Below are 22,167 nucleotides of genomic sequence, written 5' to 3'. Positions count from 1 at the left end.
GCACTTAGATACGACATTTAGAAGTTTAAAACATTCTAAGACTGTTTTTGGCGAGTGTGTTTTAGATTCCAGCGCTTTTATTGCCGCTTGACTGTCCGAGTATATAAAGACCTCATTTGTGGATAATACTCTCGTTTTTATGACCGTAAGTCCCTCTTTTATGGCAGTGACTTCCGCCTGAAAAACACTGCATGGCCAGGTTAGCGAAATGATTGGCATACTCCGAGTTTATCGGAGTAAACTCCTCCACCTATTTTGTTGTCTAGTTTTGAGCCATCTGTATAGATGTTTATATTATTTTTCTTAACAATAAGCTCGTTATCCCAATCCTCTTTGGAAGGAAATACTGTGACGGAGGATTTATTTAAGTTGATATCCTTGGTCTACAGAAATCCGTTGTGCTAGGAATGCAGGGGAATTTTTCTAAAATTGAAGAGTGTCCTCTCTGGTTCGTTCTGAGTAGGCCTATTTCTCTTAGTCTGAGAGCTGCTTTGGCATCTGTTTCCTTACCGAATTGCTCTATTGGTAAAAGGTTAAGCATAATATTTAGTGCCTCTGTGGGTGTAGTCCTAAGGGTTCTTTTAATATAATATAACTTATCTAATCCCATGGTTCTTTTAATATAATATAACTTATCTAAAGCCGGCCACCATACTTCGTATGTTAGAATTGGTCTGACAATTCCTGTGTAAAGCCAATATATGATAGATGGGGAAAGACCTCAACTTAGTCCTATCAGCTGTTTACAAGAGTAGGGTGCTATTGTCGCTCTTTTTACTCCATTTTCGACATTTGCCTTCCAACTTAGTTTTCTGTCCAGTATTAGACCTAAGTAGCGGGCCTCATCACTGAAAGACATTGCCGTTCCATCTAGAATCGGGGAAGCTATATTTGGAATTTTCTGTTTCCTGGTAAATAAGATGAGATCAGTTTTATTGGGGTTGACGCTTAGCTCATTTGCTTTTGACCAGTTTTCAACCATGTTTAGTAAATCTGGCATGACTTCTCTAAGGGTAATGGGAAGTTTCCCTCTTACTACCAATGCAACATCATCCGCATATGCCACGACGTTTTGTCCTCTCTCCTCTAAGCTCTTTAGCAAGAAGTTTAATGCCACCACCCATAGGAGAGGGGACAGCACACCGCCTTGAGGTGTTCCTCTACTAACTTTTTTCCTGATCTTTGAGGTCCCTAGGGTTGCGATCACAAATCTGCTCAAGAGCTTGTTGACCTTAGCTTTCATAGGTATTAGAATTGACTCAAGAATAATGTAATCAATATTGCGCCCATCAGAGCGTTTGTGACGTCACATTGGTGCAGTCGTGCAGTGTTGCCAACTTTTCGCAATAAATTTAGTGTTTTTTCATACCCAAAATGCGAACAGTTTTGAGTTTGGTGTTTGTTTCTTTTAAAGCTACCTAAACTGTAAGTACAAAAAATTTATAATTAAAAAAAAGGCCACAACTGCCTTAAAAAAATTTGTAGTTTCTTATAAAATTTAATTTTTTGAAAGTGCAAATCAAATATTTTGCTCCTTTTGAGGTTATGCAAGAACATTGGATATTCTTCTCTCAACCTTTTTATAAATTTAAAAAAGCCTTTGAATTTGCTGAATACGAATAAAAGCCATAGAGGTATTTTCATAGTAAAAAAAAATACAAATAATGCTAAAGAAACCATAACGATTTTTTTGAAGACGTTCCCACGGTAGTCGGTTGTACGTTACCGGAATGACTCGGATTTATAACCGCCCAAGGACTGTCACTCTAGCAACATTCCCCGAATGTGTATGGGGAATGTATATGCTGCTACAAAACAACAACCACCGGGGGGTACACTTCGATGCATTTTTCAGTATCACTACGACTGATATAATATATATATACATATATAATATAAATACATAATTTACGCACTCCTGACCTACACCACGACCAAAACATTTACTTAAAAATAGTCAAAAAATGTATGCTATTTATGCACCCAAGACAGTATCGAATGTAACAGGAAAGCGGTGTTTCAAATAATTCCGTTTTGGAATGCCCATTGTCGAGAATGATCATGTGCCCATTTACACAGGGAAACATTTTGTTCGGTGGAGAAGAACGGCCGCGGAAGACTGAAGGAAATTTGTCTCCCGTACTGGCGACACGCTTTGCGCTTCTTAATCGTTTTTCCAATCTTAAAGCAATTTTTGACAATTGCTTCATTCGTTTTCTTCTTTTGTGGGAGAAAGTTCTGACTACTGTGTTGGTTTTCAATTAAACAAATCAACGATGAGAAACATCAGAACGCTGTTTGAGAAATGCAGGAGTATATTTTTCCTAGTAAAAAAGGTATAATTTAAAAAACTTATGGAGCATGTTTACTTTGAATTCTAATTTTTCCCCCATTTCTAGATGCTCAAGTTAATTTTAAGTTAATTATTCATATATGAAATATTTTTAATTTAATTTTCTTTTTATTCAAGTACAAAAATGTAAATAAAAAAACCAAAAAATTTATTTTACCGGTTGGTTATTTAAGAATCTGTTGCGGGCGTTCACCGCTTTACATGTTAGCAGGTTGTAGAATATATCCGAAGCAGAAGATGCAAAAGTAGTAAACGTTAAAATGTTGCCGAAAACAATTTTGCCCGTGTGACCGCGAATAGAACATGAAAAGAGAATTTCCAGTGTTTCCCTTCCATATTTGGCACCATTTATATGAGGATTGTTATAATTACTGTCGCCCGTATCTTTATCACTATACGTACATTTATCTTTATCCTATTTTTGTTATCTATATCCTTATCTTCATTCTATCTTTATCTTAATTCTTTTCCTTATCAAAATATTCGTCTTTACCTTTGTCCTTGTATTACCTTCAACTTTGTCTTTATGTTTACGAATCTTTATTTTTATCTTTGCTTTTGTTCCTTTCTGCATCTATATACATACTCAATTTTACCTTCATTTACTTAATCTTATTTTTAAACCGCTGCTTTATACGTTTCTCCAATTCAGTATCAATATTAAAGCATACATATAGGAGGCATATACACCATACATGTTTTGGCATTTGTATTGAAAGTGAATTTTTGAGTTGATTTTTTCGCTTGATTTTGAACTAATTATATAATATGATAGACTTGATATGATAAATTGTATGCCCTTCAGCAGTAAATATCTTTCTATATAACGGATGTTTTTCTAAATGCTTGAGAAAATGATAATACAAAACAAAAATAGTGGCTTGAATATTGCAATAAAACGATTGTAAGCGCGCTATATGGCAAGTTGGGCAGTCTTGTTGGAACCATGTCGATGTTTAGCTGAAATTTGGAAACTAAAATGCAGTCAGCATGACTCGATAGCGCTCGCCGTTCACCGTAACGACGGTTTCTTCCTCATTTCAATTTCTATTTCAATTTAGAAGTAATGACCGATAATGCCGTCGGCATATAAGCCGCACGTATAATGGACGAAGCGCCCTATTGCCCTCGTTTGCTTTTAAATTTGCAGCTAAAAAAAACACCCGATACTTTAGAAATATAGTTTAGCCATAAGAGGGATGACAGAAATGTTGTTTGCCTATTAATATATAAGTTGTTAATATCTTTGCTGAAATAAAGCGACAAAATGAAGAACTAATTTCCACTAATATTTGTGTTTGTAACGAATTAATTTACGTAATTAATAGTACTAATAAACTAATAATTTATAAACAAAAACACAAGTTTCTAAAAATTTGGTTTTTTTGCATTTTCTTAAAGTAATATATAATATCTAAAAAATATTGTGTGAAAATTTAAAGTGAATCCGACAAATACTTTTCGAGTTATTCAACAATTAACAAAGGGCGCTCGGACGCTCCGGAGTGTTCGAGAGCAAGTAGCTAGCAGAAGCTGCAAACATCCGCACGCATGAAAGTGGCAGATAAGCGCGCTAACGATAACATTCGAGAAGGTAGAATGCTACGTAGGTTATAGCAAATCGATATTTTGGCAGCTGCTATGACGGCTGAAGAGCTATTATATGGCCCAGGAATAGATGGCAGAGTGTAATTAATTAAACAATTCGAATAACTCTACATAAAGTGATAGCAAAACTTTAAATGCGTTATTCTCAAAACTATGATTTTCGAACTGGTGATCCCTATAACTTAAAAACCGCTTGGTAGATTTCAATAAAATGTATACTGCTTTTGAAAAACATAAAAAGCTCGTGCCTGATCGAAGGATTTTTTTTTTAAATTTCAATATTTTCAACAATTAATTGTAGGTGTTTTCTCGAAAATCTGAAAAATATTTCCTCAGGCCGCCATATTGTTAATTTTGAAAAAAAAAGCTTCGATCAGGCTCAAGATTATCTATTAATAAAACTAATTTCTCTTGTCCAATAAAATTTTATTTTTTTTTATTTTTTGAAAATTTGCTAAAGTCTTTTATCTGTTTCGTAAGGTGGAATTTACATTAAAAGTAACAAGTAACAAGGATGAAAAAAGTTTATCGGGATGATTGTTTACACATTTCAGAGATGGTTGTGAGGACATAAATGGCAATGAACATACGGGCTGCCCAAAATCAATAATCACCGAAAACTCCATAGAAATTGTTCGTAGATTTATCAAAAATGTATGAAATCATCGTTGAAATTCATGGAATCGGAATTGAATATCTCCAAAACATCGATTTAGCGCATTTTAACTGATCGTTTGGGCTTACGAAAGGTTTGTGAACGTTTCATTCCGCACAAGTTAACTGAGGACCAAAAACTGCTCAGAATTTAACATTCGAAAGACCTCATTAAAGAGGCGAGAAAAGACGAGAAAGTCCTTTACAACATTGTAACTGCTGATGAAACGTGGTGTTTGCAACATGAACCTGAAACTAAGCGTCAAAGTGCCGAATGGAAGGCCCCAGACGAGCCACCACCTAAAAAATCGCGTTTGGAGAAGTCAAAAATCAAGTCAATGCTCATTTGTTTTAACGATTCCAAGGCGATTGTCCACTGACCAAACCGTCAATGCAATTTTCTATCTTGGCGTTTTGAAGCGTTTGTTGCATCGCATTCGTTGAATTCGCCCTGAATACCGCGAAGGAGGAAGCTGGCGCTTATTGCATGATAATGCAACATTTCATCGATCCACTCTTGTGACTGATTTTTTGACTAGAAATCGCATTTTAACCATGAACAGTACTCGCCTGATATGGCTCCCTGTGACTTATACCTGTTCGGAAAATTGCATTTCCATGAAAGGAAAACGTTTTGCGTCCGTAGAGGCCATCCAATGGGTTTGTACCGATATCCTGAAGAACATTCCGGTCAATGACCTGAAACACTCTTTCGAAAAGTTCGTAGTTATCAGAACAAAGCTCCTGTCGTTTCTATTTTAGCTCAGTCTTGTTTATTTTGGACTTCACCTTGTATGTATGTTATGAAATCTAAATAAAATGTTTTACAGCATTTGTTTCTTTATTTATTAGCCACACTTCGTAAGTAGCGTAAGAGTCCACTACTAAACACTAACGTACATATGCATATATGTATATGTGTTTGTATTTAGATTATTATTGACTTTAAATCAATTGGATAGTCTTATCAGCATATTTTTCCCAAGTGATTAGTTCATATTTATAGCAGCAGCTGTTTGACTTTCCACAATTAAGATCACGTCAATATTTCCTACATATCGATGACGATAGCTCGTTTTAGATGAGTAGCTGAGTACAAAGATTATCTGAAATAATTGATTGGAAGCTACAGTGGTGTGCAATGATATAGAATCAACATCAAGGAAAGTTTTGAAAGCAACAGGCTTTGGATTCCAGCATTTTACAATACTTTTATAAAGTGCAATTGAAAGCTTTGACAAAAGCTTATGACAGTCGCATATTACAGGAAGTGAATTCAACATTTGGGTATGTTTTTAGCTAGATGTGTGTATATAGAGAGCCATATCTCGCGAGGTACACAATGCATCATACTGCAATTTAAGGTGGCATTACGCTTCAAAGTTCTTTGACAGTGTTGCATTTGATGAAGTCCACATATGATTCTGCAAAACAAAATATGTGAGTGTTGAAAAATAAATTGCACAATGAACAGGGTTCACTTTACCTCAATATTTAGCGGAGTGACCGTTTCTTTTTTTTTATAACAATCATTTTTCGGCCAGGCATTAAGCCACAAATTTTTGGCATGAATGGTTGATACATTCTCCGATTTAGTCTTAACTAGTCCATAGCATGTCCGTATTAGATGAATTCTTACCTTAGAACCACTTTTTTTCTTCTCGGCACAAATTCTCGTTAGGGCCTGAGTTTGGCGCCATTAGATCCAAACCCGAAGTTGCACGATAACTTAGAAACCATTCATTAGCGCGCAGCGATAAATGTTTCGGGTCGATATTTTGTTTAAACGCCCAACGAAGCGGTAAATTATAAATCAACACAAGGCAAAATAGTGTGACTTAAAAATTTTATACATAAGTACATATGTAAATATGTATGTAATTAACAGTGGCTCTCATAATTTTAATCTTAAATAAAGACTCCCTAGCCATTGCATGAGAAATGTCTCGACATCGTTCCGGCTCCCGTATTTTTCCAAATTTCTTAATCGTCCTACTGAAGGAAAAATTCGATACCCACAATCCACGTATGTAGAAAGACTTCTAAACTTTCGTACCAATCAGACTAAATATTCCGTACACTGTATTTTTTTTTTTTTGTTTTGCTCAACGTAGAAAATGATGAGAATTTAGAAAATTGACGTTTCATAAGCCTGACGCCTGGGTGAACGCTAATTAAAAAAAAAAGATTTTTTAGATCAGCACTTTATAAAATTTTAAAACTGGTTATTCCTTTTTGCAATGGCAAATCATCTGGCATTCCTGTAAATACGAAATAAATCAAGTCATAAAAATTTTACATTCTAAAAAATACTATATATATATATAATTGGCGCGTACACCCTTGTTGGGTGTTTGGCCGAGCTCCTCCTCCTATTTGTGGTGTGCGTCTTGATGTTGTTCCACAAATGGAGGGACCTACAGTTTCAAGCCGACTCCGAACGGCAGATATATTTATGAGGAGCTTTTTCATGGCAGAAATACACTCGGAGGTTTGCCATTGCCTGCCGAGGGGCGACCGCTATTAGAAAAATGTTTTTCTTAATTTTGCTGTTTCACCGAAATTCGAACCAACGTTCTCTCTGTGAATTCCGAATGGTAGTCACGCACCTATCCATTCGGTTACGGCGGTCGCTAAAAAATACACCTAAAAATTTACCGACTTCCAGAATTTTCAAATTTCTGGTCTATAAGTAGATTATATCTTACTAAAAATTTTCCAATTTTCAAAACAAAAAAATGAATTTTGAAATTTTTGAGAAATTTCGACCTAGACGTTTTAGACTTCTTCCCATTATTTTCTAGTCAAAGCTTATATTTGTCCCATTGCCCCAAGCACCTACAATTACAAGCAAGTTCTTCTTTTATATGTAATTTCCTGCATGCTGGACTTCAGTGTTCTGTTCTTTTAATTTTAAACCAAGGCGTATTCATTAAAGGTGGTGGCACTAGAGCAACAACAATGTTAGGTACATTTGATTGTCAAAGCGAAGTATTGGCAAAGTATAAAACAAAGAATGAATTCGCTTTGTTTCATTCGGGGCTGACAGCCACATGAACACGGCGAAAGAAAAAAAAGACAGCTGATTTACCTAATTCCATTTGATTTTGAAATTTATGCTACTTATCATTATGTTCATTAGAAAATGAAGTGGCTTTTCTGTAGAAGTATAATTTCAAATAACTTTTCGTTGTAAACATTTTTTTTAATTTTCTATATTTCAATGCACTTCTATTTAGACAGCATTCGGTCTACTGGCGCTGATATTTAAAGTAGTAAGCCCGAATTGATTCGAAAAATAGCGGAATATTAATAATTCATTACATTTAGTTAATGCAATTTGTATTTCTTTTTTATCGCACGTCACTGTTCATACTTAACAGAAGCTGTTTTAGACATTACTTATTTTCTGTACTGATGATTACTGGCGGAAACATACTTACTTGCTAGTTAGCAAACATCTGTCAGTCAACTTGTGAAAAAATGAACCAGGCGATGGGCTGCTGGTTAGCTGCTAACCGAAACAAAAACTGTAGCAGTAAAATTAATAAATAACTTAGAAAAATTATACGAATTTTTTTAATAATGGAATGCGGCGGAGTAATCGATTAAGGTTGTCTCAGAGACATACTGAATAACAAGGAACGTATCGCGCAAAAACAAATTTGTTAGCTTGTTCTCCCAGGAAACAACGTCCGTCCATTTTCACATTGGCATATCTTAAAAATAAACCTTCTTTGAAGTTTGAGAAATTTGGGAACCGATTTCTTTCAGAACCCTCCATTATTATTAAATTGTTAGAATAAGCCTGGAATATGTCTGCGTCAATTCTAGATACTCGTAGATAGGAGTTTAACCTGCTAAAATTTCCAGAAAGTAATTGTCTGAATTTGTGGCAATTGGTTACCGATGGCAGTAATCAGAAGACGAGAATGTGTAAAGGAGATGATGAATTCTCCGCAAATGTTGACCTGACCGATATTCTGATGGATCTGTAGCTTATCCACTGTGGCTTACAATTCCCAGCGACCGAATAGGTGCTGCGTTTATGTCACCATAACCTAATGCCACTGAGTAGCGACATGAAACACCTGTGGAAGTTTTAGTCTTTGTATGGCCCAAGAAGAAGAGCGAACTGTCGATTGTGATGCCCAGTAACTTGAGGTTGTTTACCGTCAACTTGTAGTCATGGATTTTCCAAGCGAGTATTAGACTCCATGCAGCGTAGAAGCGAGAAAGGCTGGAGAGATAACTGACATATCGTGACATATATAGCATATTTTGAGATATCGTATAGCTGATAATATTTATCATTAAATTTTCCTTGTTTTTATATTTTCTTTTCCAGCTGTTTGATGTTCCTCCGTTCAACATTTGGGGAGTGGTTTTCACATAAATTTTTTATTATTAGGATTATAATATTGTATGTATACACAAGTGATTATATCACCGATATCGAATTTACATAAGGTAAAGGAGTACCAAAAGATCTGCGATCTTAAGGTTCTTAAGATATTTTGAGTTTTAGTTAACTTTCTAGTGCCATTCATTTTTTGTCACGAATTAGTCGTTATTGTGTAATTTTGCTTGTTGTACAGCCTTCCAATAACATCTCCGATAATACAGTGACGTTCAGCGCACTAGACAGCCCTTGGTCGGGGAAAGCCCAGATCATTCTGGTTCTTAGAACCGCTTGTCATGGGAATATACGGATCTTAGCACAATTGCTTTCAAGATATTGTAGCAGATTAAACTCCTACCTATCCATACTTGACCCCGACATACTCAAGATGTGTCCGGCAACCCACTCACATAACACCCGTTTCCTCGAAAAAAAACTACATTCTTTATCCCTTTAACTAAACCAATATAAATCTGAATGCAGTAATCTGCCTGAAATTTGTATTGCTCGCTGCCCACGAGTCTCGCCAATATCGTTGTAATCGTAAGCGAAGAGTAAGTATTTCAAAGTATTTATCTAAAACAAAAAAAAAAAAAGACCACTATTTCACACCCAATAAAGTATTCTAGAAAACTGATATACCTCCCCAGATATGTGTAGAGTGACAAAGCTACACAAGGCAGGCAAAATACACACCTGCCAACTGCTGCTTCTTGCCAGAAGCTATCATTCACGGTGTAATCAAAACAAAAATACTCAAAACATACAAGTTACAAATGACGTTAGCGACGGCAACAACAAACAAAATAAACGATTGCACACAACTAAAAACCAAACAGTTAAGGCTGTAGGAACAATTTTATAAAATGTGTAATCATCGTAAGCGAAAATTACGAATCACAATTACTATACTTTACATGTTTTCTTCAACTGTAAAGCAAAGCATAAAATTAAAATGGCAGCGGAAAAAATACCGATGTTGGATTTATGACAATTCTTTGTTCTCCACCCATCACGACTGCGGTTCGTAATACTATTCGAAAAACACATTGGAATCAAGGCAACTATACAAAAGAAGCTTAAATAAAAGAGTTGAGCCACTGAGTAAGTGCATACACAAGTACTGATGATTCAGGTTTTCTTATAATACTTGGACCAATGAAGTAGATTTGCACCGACTATAAACAAGTATTTATGTATGTGCAGATGAGTGTATGAGCATAAATAAGTTTAGTGTATAACTGCATATGCGGTATGCAAACACAAATAAAAATTAATGATGATGAATTTTATAAGCACGGTTCCTATGCATATAAGTTGCACATGCACTTATGCAGTTGCACATGTACTTATGCAGTTGCACATGTAAATATGTATATCTGTTATTACATTTGGTACAATTTTACTCACCACGTATCTTTGTGCGCTTGGTTAAATTAACACAAACTTCGCCTTTTATTGTTTCGCCTGCTGTATACAACTTTTCCGGATTGCTGAGCGTGATACGTAACCTTTCTGTTTCCATTTTATATTCACTGCTTCTTTTCACGTTTGCAACTAGATTTTCTTTCAAAAAAAAACAAAATAAATTTCTCAAAACTCACTAAATCTAGCCCGAGGCATTTGTTTAATCAGTTCATTTCACAAGTTCGTTGCCTTGTGCTGCTCTTTTGCCAGCAAAATCGCAAAGGCCAAGTTTTTTCTTATCTCTCTCAATATTTGGTATTTCTAAATTTTTTTTTATATTTTTATTTTATCCAAAAATAAAACACTTTGACACCAACGCTACGTAAATCGAAAGCACACGCATCCGCTCCTCCTCCACTTTCTTCTCACACACACTCGAGTAAATTCTTGCTCACCCTTGTCCCTTGATGTTTCTGCAACAACAGTCACCTACTTTTTGTTGCGCCTGCCTTCAATAGATTTCCCTGTCAGGAATTTTGCATATATACACCTACACACACACACTAGCTAATGTTCAACATTTTTCTTCCTTTTGTGTTTTTTTTTTTTCAAATGAACTTTTTGTAATTTTCATTACTCCAGCACCAAACTAAAAATGACAAACCAAGCGAATGCGTTAATAAATGTAGAAATATCCGAACTTATTTTCTTTGCTGTTCTGCTTCACCCGACTCGGTTCCGCACCTATTTACCGCTACGTTCGCTTTTTTCTGCTTTCACTAATATTTTCATTCTGCATCAAACGCGTTGGTGCCGCCAGCTGCAAGAACTCATCGAAAACGCGAAAAACTGCGGCATTCACAGTTTTCCCAGATATGTCGAAGAATACCATTGCTCTGAATTTTATTGCCACAATGCAATGTGTGTGCGAAGGAGAACAGTATTAGCGGTTGGTTGTTGAGTAATTAGAACATTTGTAAATTTTAGTGCTACCATTTTAAATAAAAAAATGTCATTAATAACTTTTTGCTGTAAGCAGTAATTGAAGTAAATTTTAAAGAAACTATTGTGAATAGCTTTCTTCATGAATATTAGGGGTGACGCTGTTTTCCAGTGTAAAATTTTGTAGAAACTCGAAGCTTAATTTGCAGTATACTTGTTCGCTTTCTCTTTTTCTCATTCTGCTTATATGTGAATGAAAATAAATGCTTTTATTTATATATATATGTAAGTATTTATATGAGTGAAATTTCATAAAAGCCAACAGTACCGAAAAAACTATCTACCGTTCATATATAAGAGTGTAGGCCCTGGATTTGTGGTGAAACATTATAACTCACATAAAAAATTGGAGACAAGTGCGGCCAAAAACCCTACAAAGACTGGGCGCAAGAATGTTAGAATACAAGATTACACCTTCTGAATTCGCTGTGACGTCAGGGCTACTGATAAACAAGCAAAAGAAATAAAAGTTAGTTCTTTGTGAAGAGGAAGAGAAAGTGAAAGCAATGGAAACTACCAAATACAAGAAATTATACTTGTACCCACTTTCTTGCCACGTCGTCATCAGCAAAACAATATATTTGGAGGTATTGTTATAATACATACTTAACTTTTATTAGTTTGTTTAATTGACAAATTTTATAATCACAATATGATCAAGTCATTCACAGGGGATTCACCTGCCGAGTTCTGCACGATAATTTCACGCATCTGCTCATACTCGTCCAAACTCATATTCACACACTCGTCCAATTAGTTGTTGTTCAGACAACAACGAAGTGTCATTGGTTGATTTTTTCGCATATCATCAACACAATCTCAGTTTTGTTGTAAACACATCACAAGAGACGTCAGCCCATCAGCTGATCCTGTCAAATTCGCTCAGAGCCGAATAACTGTCTGTTATTCTCCACACCTTCTTAATTCTTTTCACCACGATTTCATGTGTATTCACTCACTCGTTCGTTGTTTAGACGGCAACGAAGTGTTACTGTATTTTTTTCATATAGTATATCACCAACCAAGGTGGATTTAATAAGGTGACAGCATTCACCGAGCTGAATTTTTCGCCGTAGGTATGGCTTACGTCAAAATGATATGCTTTGTTTGTATGTACTGGTATGTTTACATTCGTATGTTTACATTTGCTTGCTGATTTTGACATGATGCTTGCACCAAACGCAACAACAAATACATGTAGGGTTTTACTTATATGTGTTTGCTGTCACCTGTAATAAATTCGCCTTGTCACCAACACAATCTCTGGTTTTTTTTTTTGTAAAAATATTCCAAGTTACGTCAGTCACTAACTAGCAACTCATTTGCCGACAAAATTAATCAGAAATTAACTGGCAGATATTAGTTAACCAGATATTAATCACTTTTTACTACCTATCGATGATCAAGCATTAAGAAAACGTCCCTAAATTATCATTTTAAGCTATTATTCAGCAATCTCAGGGAAAATATTAATCAGACAATAGGGAAACCGTCTGGAACGAGCCGGATTTATAACCGGCCAAGGAGTGCCACTCCAGCAACATTCGTCGTACAACAAAACAGCGCTTATACACTAAAATTTTCTTACCCTTTTCAAACTTATTTTAAAATTTAAATATTTTTGTTGTAACTGCGTGAAACTTTCTGAGTCGTTCCGATTCAGTAGGATAGTAGGAAAGCGGCTTGGGATAAATCGTCGGTCGTTCAAAGCTTAAGACTTTCTTAACTTTCTGTCAAAATTTCAGACAAATCAAAAGAAAACTTATGTTAATAGATATGGGAATTTAATTGAAAGAATTCAGTAAGGTCAACTTGGAACTAGTGAGGCTTTTAGCAAATTTACATTCACTTGTCAGTGCTGCTAATTACAAAAAGTTGAGCTGCCAAACTAATGAAAAAAAAAACGAAGAAAACGGATCATAAATCGAACCAGACCTCTATCAAGATCGTTGTTGTTACATTTGCGTGCAGTATTTTTATCCGAATCCCCATTATTGACCTTTTTTTTTGTTTGGTGTGTGGGGTAGGGTTCAAAATGCCTTCGCACTTACTGCGACCGTCGTCTACTGCGTTGTGTAGTCTGGCCACTAACACAATCCCTCCTCTTCTTCTGGGGAGACTCCCTTCCCGGAACTACTTTTTGCATTGCTTTGGGAGGACCCAGAACGACGTCCATAAAATGGGCCAATTCTATTCCCCCACATCTGGGTCCACCATATTTGTAGATTTGTAGCCAGCTTCATGCTATAGGCTCGACTTCTTACGCCTCTGTCTGTGAGGCTACGCTTTGTTGTACTGCGTCGAGGTCTACCTTTTTTCTACGTAATATGCCTTCAATGTATCTTTTAATCGCATTCTAATTAGCTATCCTCGCTTTCAAGCATATTGCCGCTCACATTGGTAGGCGCGATGTCGCAAATCTGCTCCCTCAGGGCATTTCATTCTACGAGCCATCTGTCGCAATTAAAGATCGTGTGTTCCGGCGTCATCATCGGTGTTTCGCAATATATGCACCTGTGGTCAGTTACCTTACCCATGCGGTATAGGTATTTCCGGAAGTATTCGTGGCCCGAGAGGAACTGAGTTATGAAATAGCACTCTTCCTCGAAGCTCCTTTGGACCCATTTACCTATGGTAGTGTCTCATTGGCTTTGCCACCGCTGAATGGTTTGGCATCTCCATTCCGCGACCTTAGTGGTTGCGTGTTTTTCCGCTGATCACAAAAACTGCTGCGCTGAGACATTGCGGTAGGCTGAAACAACTCTGAGTGCCGCTGTTCGTTCTACAGCCTCCAGTGCTTTACGCTCGGTTTTGTAATTTAGCGCATCTCCCCATACTTCGCTGCCGTACAGGAGGAATGCGTTTATTGACCATTGGAAGACGTCTATTGTAATGGTCATTATAGATAACATGAAATTCGTGCCTAGATCCAATATATGGACCTTTAAAGTAGTGCCGTTATTACTGAGACATTGAAGACCTTGTAGGAACCGGAGAAAAGCGACTTTTGCTATTGTATTGAATTTGTATTGTGTATGTAATATACATATATGTTTTTGGGTTTGTGCGTTTGGATGCTTACAATTCAAGCACGCGAAAGCACGCATAGATAGTAAAAAAAAAGTTAAACTAATTTCAATCAAATGCTACAATGGAACTGTCAAGTGAAAAGAGGTTTAAGAGGTGTTAATTTCAAAAATATTTTTTAATAGGTTGGCACCTGTCTGAAAAATTATGTTCAAGTAAAATTAACAAAATAAATTAAATATAAATAAAATTTGGGTGTCAAAGGAAACAGGTTTGAAAATCCTTAATTTCGAATTAGGGCTACCACCTGTTTAAAAACTTAACATCCGTCAATTAAATAATAACAAATAATTAAAATAATACTGTATGGTTGTCAAGAAATTTAAGAAAGTTTATTTTGGAAAATATTTTTGGAGATGGTTGGTAAATATAAAATTTATTTAAGAGATGTAGCAAAGCACCGCGGATATTTGCTAGTATACAAATTTGCGCGAACACCCTTTGTTGGGTGTCTCACAGAGTTCCACATATTTGTGGTGAGGGTCTTTATGCTTTCCCAGCACTGGAGCGTCCTACAGTTTTATGCCGCCTCCGAACGGCAGAAGATTTTTTATGAGGAGTTTATCCAAGAAATACCTACACATGGAGGTTTGCAATTGCCTACCGAGAGGTGACCGCTATTAGAAATTTTTTTTTGAACATTTGGTGTTTCTTGTCCGAGGTTTCGAATTGAATGTACCTATATGTACGAGCTGTGTTCAAAAAATAAGGTGAATTTCCATTTTTCTCAAGAAATATTTATGCGATGCTCATGCGACGTTGTTTTTGGTCAAAATTCAAGAACTTTGGAACGAACTTCGCTGCTATACGCTACATGCCCACAATTTCCGAAAAGATTGCATGGCATGAGCCAACCGATATGCCGACATCCTTAGCACCTTAGCAATCGGTTGTTAATGTGCTGGGGCGTCGTCATTCGCATCTTCTCGACCTTGTGTGAAAAGCTTGTACCACTTCTAAACATTTTTTTGACTCAGAGTACTCTCACCGTATGCCACTGTCAACATTTCAAGTGTTTTTGAGCACTTAATTCCACTGTTTACACAAAATTGGATACAACTTCTTTGAATCATTTTTTTTTTCGATAGCAGAAAATCGCCGAACTCGGAAAACACTTGTCTTATTTATGCCTCTCACAAACAAACTAAAGATGCTATATTGCCGAAACCATGAACATATCTTCGAAACGAGTGTACCAACAGAAAAAAAAAATAATAATAATGGAAAGTCGAATGTACGTAGCCCGTGAAATTTGAAAATTCACCTTATTTTTTGAACATACCTCGTATGTACCAACCCACTCAGCTACGGCGGCCAACAATGAGTTCGTACTACATAATCTCCTAAATATATAGTAGAATGTAAGTATCAAATTTCAATTTATGCGAACCTTATTCTTTCTGATAAAATAGTAAGTCTTAAGTCTTTCAAATCGCTTTCTGCTGAAGAAATAGGACAGCCTTCTCGTTGCAATTAGGCCTCGTTTATGTTTCTACTGCAGAAATACCATAATATTTTGAAACCATTAAGAATGGAAATAAAGAATTTGTTGAAAATTGCATATCTTTCGGAAGACACCTATAAATATAATCGGCGACCGCAAAGCACCGGGGCCGGATGGCATACCAAATGTAGCCCTTAAGGCGGCTATCCGCTTGCGTCCCGAAATATTTGTTGCGGTACTACAAAAATGCTTAGACGAAGGTGTTTTTCCTACACAGTGGAAATTGCAACGACTTGTATTGATACCAAAAGGAAAAGGAGCAGCCGATGATCCGTAACCACATTGGATGTCAAAAACGCCTTTAATTCGGCAAGCTGGTCGCACATCGTGAATAGCCTGTATGAAATTGGGATTCCGCCGTTTCTTCTCAGGATATTAAGGAGTTACTTCTCTGATAGAGAACTGATATATGACAGCAGTGCTGGAACAAAAAGGTACTAACTTACTACTGGCGTTCCGCAGGGATCGATTCTAGGTCCTGTACTCTGGAATATCATGTACGACAATGTCCTTCGCTTACCGGTATCCAGAGAGGTAAGAATAATAGGATTTGCGGATGATATACCGATAGTGATGGTGGCTAAGCACATACAGGAAGTGGAACAGATTACAAATGGAGCGATAAAACAAGTGAAAGATTGGCTCGAACAGGCGGGATTCAAATTGGCAGAGCAAAAAACGGAGACGGTTCTGATAACAAGTCAGAAAAAAGTCGAGCAGTTGAGAATCAGAGTGGGAGAGCAAATTGTTCACTCACAACCGGCTCTGAAATACCTAGGAGTTATAATAGATTGTAGGTTAAATTTTAAGACCCATATTGACTACGCGGTAGAGAAAACTGTTAGCATACAAGCGGCACTCTCAAGGATCCTACCTAACATAGGTGGTCCTAAGTCAACTAGAAGGAAATTGCTTGCAAATGTGGCCACTTCAGTCCTCCTGTATGCAGCCCCAGTTTGGGCAAATGCGGCGAAACTGAAGGATAACAAAAGGAAGCTATTGTCTGTATATAGGCTAAGTGCCCTAAGGACATGTTGCGGAAGCCGACAGATGTGCAGCGGAAGCCGAAATAAATAAAAAAGCGGTGAGGGAAGAAGAGCGGCTTGTGTCACTAACAAGGTGGCAAGACCGATGGAATACCTCCAGTAAAGGGCGATGGACCTATAAACTGATTCCCGATTTGCGACCATGGCTAAATCGGAGTTTTGGAGATACAAACTACTATGTGACATAGTTCCTTTCTGAACATGGAGGTTTTAGGAAATACATATCTGCACAGATTCGGGCATGATGACAGCCCCTACTGCCCTGTGTGCATCAATGTAGAAGAAGACGTGGAACATGCCAGTTTCCACTGCCCACGCTTTATAACAGGAAGAATAATTCCAAATGCAACTGACGTAGTCGAGTTCATGTTGCAATCGGAAGAAAAGTGGGAGGAGATAGCTGCATACGCTACTAGAGTTCAAAAAGAACTCAGATACATTGAGCAAATGAGACGCATTAACCGATAGACATTGACGAAGCTATATTATATATCGGATAATATCGTAAAAATTATGTCAAAGTTGAAAAAATAGAGAAAAAATAAAAAAATTCTCAGAAAAAATGTCAACACACTGTCAAAAAGGCTTGTTCTTGTTCTTTCGAACTAAAAAAGCAAATTCGAAATCGGATGGAAATTGGCGAAGTTAGGAGTTATTCTTCACATCAACCTACTGAAAAACGGTTTTATGGCCATAAAATGAAATTTTGGGTGTGTTGGAAATTTCTCCTATACCATTTTTTTTAGTTTTTCTATAGCCACAAGTTGTGCTAGGTCTCCATAAAAGTATATTATATTTAATTTTTTTTTTTTGTCACACTGTGTTATGTATGTATGTATGTACAGTGAAATTCCTTATAACCGGACACTCACCGTCGCAGTGTTTTTGTCCGGCTATGGGAGATGTCCGCTTATAAGGGATGAAGTCACAAAATATATACCACACAAAGAAATTTTTGGAAGTAAAGAATATTTGCATTCCTTAGTATTAACCGCCCATGCATTTTTCCGATTTAAGAGCGAGGGTTTTGTCAGGTAAGACACTTTCGTCTGCGTTGTAAATGTCTTGAGGCTTGTAACCGGTCAACAGAGATGGCAGTTTTGTCCTAAACTGTTCGACACCATCCTGGTTTACATCTGCAGCTTCACCATATACGCATTTGAAAGCAACATTATTCCTTATTCGCCATTTGTTTAACCATCCATCTGAAGCATTAAAATTAGGTACACCCAGTTTGCCTGCAATTTCCATTGCCTTTGCTTTCAAAATGGGACCAGAAATCGGAATGTTTTGACTTCTAGCCTTAGCGAAACAATTAAAACACATCTTGACTATTTCAGAGCCGCCTTCAGAGCCGTTTTGCCAATATTGAACCTTTCAAAGCAAAAGAAACGTGTACCTACCATTAAATTTTTGGGCTCATTATACTTTACCTTTTTGCAATTCCACGTACTGATAATTTATCTTTTTCGACAACATTAATAATTTCCATTTTTTCTTTAATAGAAAGTACCTTCTTTTTCGGCGCCATATTATTACGAACTTTGAACGCAACCATTCGCATGCAACTGACTTAACAAACTGAATTAAAAACTACTCTTAATTTAAAACACAGGGTTTGAATGTGTGCATACATTTTAAAAGGGGAATCACCTATTTCATTTTTATAATGAACAACAAAGCTTGCTTGTGATATTTTTGAATTTTGTCCGTTTATGAGAAATTTTTTTATGAAAATGGTTTGAAATACTTTGTCCGCGTCCGGTTATTAGAGTGTCCGTTTATTAGGATGATATTTGTATGAATGTCCGGTTATAAGGACTGTCCGTAATGGGGAATTTCACTGTATATATTTTTTCGCTTATTAAATGTGACCGGATGCTGGAACCAAAATTTTTGCAGGCGGCATTCATGATTGTCATTCCCAAACACGTTTTTTTTGTATATGTACATACAAACATAAGTATAAAGGAATAGGAACAGGTATTATTTTGTTGTTAGAAGCCGGTAATTCCTTCTAAGAATTAGTATACAAATATATCTACTTACATACATATGTACATATATATTTGACTAACGATCCATCATTTAAGTCTAACAAATCAAAATCAGCTGGTGGCATTACAAAGGATGGTAAATTTCTTTGCTATTGTATTCGCTTGTTCGATGGCTCCTTATCTCAGTTAGGTACTTGGTTTTGCTATTTGCAGTAGGTACATAAATGCATTCAACGAAGGAAGAAAGGTTCCGCTAAATGCAAGTCAGAGTTCATATGAAATATGTGCATATGCATATACATACATACTTGCATGCATACATACATACACAGACTTTTACGTAGATACATACATATGTTCATAAGTATGCACATCAGCTGCTATGATTTGAAGTAGAGAAAGTGAAATATTGCTGTTTTGGCTTATATTGTAAGCATTAAAGATGCACACATACATACATATAAGGAAGTCAGTAGCATAGCCTTGAAGAAATGTACTTATTGACGAACATGCATTTATCAGCAAAAATATCTGCTCAAAAGGTAATAAAAAATGCCTACAATAATAGTTTAGTAGGCAAAGATTCAAATTGTTTCAATCATTAATGTTGGTATATATGTATGTATATATATACATACATACATGTGCTGATATACATACATACATAAATACGCATAAAAGTTATTAATCATATTTCTAATATTATTCAGGTATTTTTCTTTCACCAAACTTGGTTTTGTGCGTGAAACCATCTCATCCTATATATATGTACATATCTACATACATATACATATATATATATACACATACATACTTATTATATATATAATTATATATGTATGTATGTACATACATATGTACACATTTATCACAGCCGAATAATACTTGTATTTCTTTATGGCTATCGTCGGCCAGTTGAAATTATCGTCAAAACAAACGTAAGCTTAAAATAAAAACAACAACAAACAAAAACAATAAACATTTAAAAAGAGTAGTAGTAGAAAGAAAAACAAATTTCATATGCTGGTCTCACTGACGGCCCAAACGAAGACTTGTCTCAATACGCTGTTCAAATATCACAGCACATCCATATTTATTGTATATGTACCTATGTATATGTATAACATGTATTCTCTAGATACTAACCCAGTAGGGAAAACCGTGAAAAAATTTCTAGCTCAATACTATTACTGTTTCGGCAAATGGAATGGGTATGCTCACCAGGGCTTCAAAAGCAATTGAAGTTTAGTACTGAGTTATGTTGAATATTAGAAAGGAGAAGCTGTATAGGAGTACCATAAAATAAATTTTGTATGTTTTTTCACTTGCATGTAAGAGTAGTCTCTGGAAGAAGTTTTGCAGTACAAAACCGTTTCTAGTGACAGCTGATCGTGGTGTAATAATAATACTAGGTTGGTAAATACTTTTTACGGTTCATTAAGAAAAACATAATATTCGCTTTGAAATCCACTTTATTATTCAGTCTCCCTGAACATCAATACACTGGTCCGAATGAGATTCTAATTTATGAATTCCATGCCTGAAATGAGCATCTGGAAGGATTGCGGAAAAATACGCTTCTACAGTTGTTATAATCTCATCATTTAATGAAAAGCGCTTTCCACGCATTAGATCTGGAAACAGTTGGCCAAATTTGGTAAATACGGCGGATGCTCCAACAATTCGTACTTTAATTCATGGATTATAGCCATTGTCAATATGCTCTCGTGACACGGCGCATTGTCCTGATGAAAAAGATTTTTTTTTTCTTTTGCAAACTCGGTTTTTAGGATTTTTTCCTTCAGCTGGTCTAAAAGTTTATAATGATATTCAGAATTTATTGGCTTAGAAGTTTGCATGTAATCCACATACAAAATTTCTTTCCAATCCCACAAAACGTATGCCAACCCTTTCTTGATCAATTTCTGGACATGAACTCGTTTCGAAGCCGAAGAACCAGATTCGCATCACTCTTGTTTTGATTTAGAATCATGATGGTACACCCAAGTCACATCCACAGTGATGAATTGATGCATAAAATGCAGTTTATCCTTTTAAAACGCTATAAAAGTTGCTGAGAATGTCACATTTGAATTTGTTTTTGTTTCATTGTTAGCGAATGAGGCACCCATTGTGCACACAGCTTTCTGAAACCCAATACTTCAATTAAAATATTGCTTTCTCTGCCCAATTCCAAGGGCAATGAGATGCTTCTACTAAATCTCTTTCAGTCACTCGACGATTTTCCAATACGAGATCCTGTATTTTTTCTACGATTTCTGGTGTGGTTGCTGTTTTTGGACGTCCTTGACGGGGATCGTCTTGAAGGCCACGTTTAAATTCAGCAACTCATCTTTGTACTGTACTAATTGATGGCGAAAAGTCCTTATACACTTTCAAAATTTGTTCATAAATTTCCTTTGCTTTTAAACCTCCCAAAAATACAATAAAAATTCAGTTACTGCACGATACTTGATTTTTTCCATTGTAGAAAATACTGTGGCTCGTCAATACTGCTGCAACCTAATTTTAAAAGGAAAATAAAATGTTTCTCATTAGTTCCACGTTCTTGATGTATGTATGCATATAAGTATACATAGGTTAAACTTTGCCCCCCTTCGCTTAATCCGAGCAGGAGGTAAAAGAAAATTAATACTTTGAGGCAGAAATGGGCAAACATAATAACATTGGGCGCCTTTAATAACATTGAAAACAAACGAGAGAGCAAGAATCGATCTTCTACTTTCTAAGAAATTATCTTCTTTCAAGTTGATCAATAGCAAATGTGATATGTAAGTTGGGATAAGATGAGAAAATTTTACTGATCCTACTATAAATTTCAGAGACACCTTTTGTACACGTTCGATCCTTTCGATTAAAAATTTATGGTATATCCTCCAAATAAAGGCGGCGTCTTCCACCCTGGAGCAAAGGTAGACAGAAAACAGCAATTTCAGGGTATAAGAGACCGTAAAATTTGAGCTATTCCGTCGTACAAAGCCTAAGACAAAATATGATTTTTATAAGATAAAAGTAATGGAACTATTCAATGAAAAACGGCTGCCATTACACCTACATCTTTAGATTCTTTAACAGATTGAAGTACA

At 36.1% G+C, this 22,167-nt stretch overlaps 1 protein-coding gene across 3 annotated transcripts in view; it reads right to left on the bottom strand.

Annotated features, from left to right (window-relative positions):
• LOC128870424 (arrestin domain-containing protein 1) overlaps window positions 1-11,383 on the bottom strand; it is a 43,489-nt gene extending 32,106 nt beyond the window's left edge. Inside the window, exons 1-2 of one of the 3 annotated variants that reach the window (XM_054113045.1) lie at window positions 10,880-11,383; window positions 10,428-10,583 (exon numbers count right to left, since the gene is read on the bottom strand). In XM_054113045.1, coding sequence (XP_053969020.1) covers window positions 10,428-10,542 — 115 coding nt within the window. In that variant the 5' untranslated portion in view covers window positions 10,543-10,583; window positions 10,880-11,383. Of the gene's footprint in view, window positions 1-10,427 lie in introns of all 3 variants that reach the window. The other 2 variants (XM_054113052.1, XM_054113060.1) reach the window with 2 other exon arrangements.
• Window positions 11,384-22,167: the final 10,784 nt, after the last annotated feature.

The sequence above is a fragment of the Anastrepha ludens genome, chromosome 2 (genome assembly GCF_028408465.1).
Source record: "Anastrepha ludens isolate Willacy chromosome 2, idAnaLude1.1, whole genome shotgun sequence".
Lineage (NCBI taxonomy): Eukaryota > Metazoa > Arthropoda > Insecta > Diptera > Tephritidae > Anastrepha > Anastrepha ludens.
This window is presented reverse-complemented; position numbering and strand designations above follow the sequence as displayed.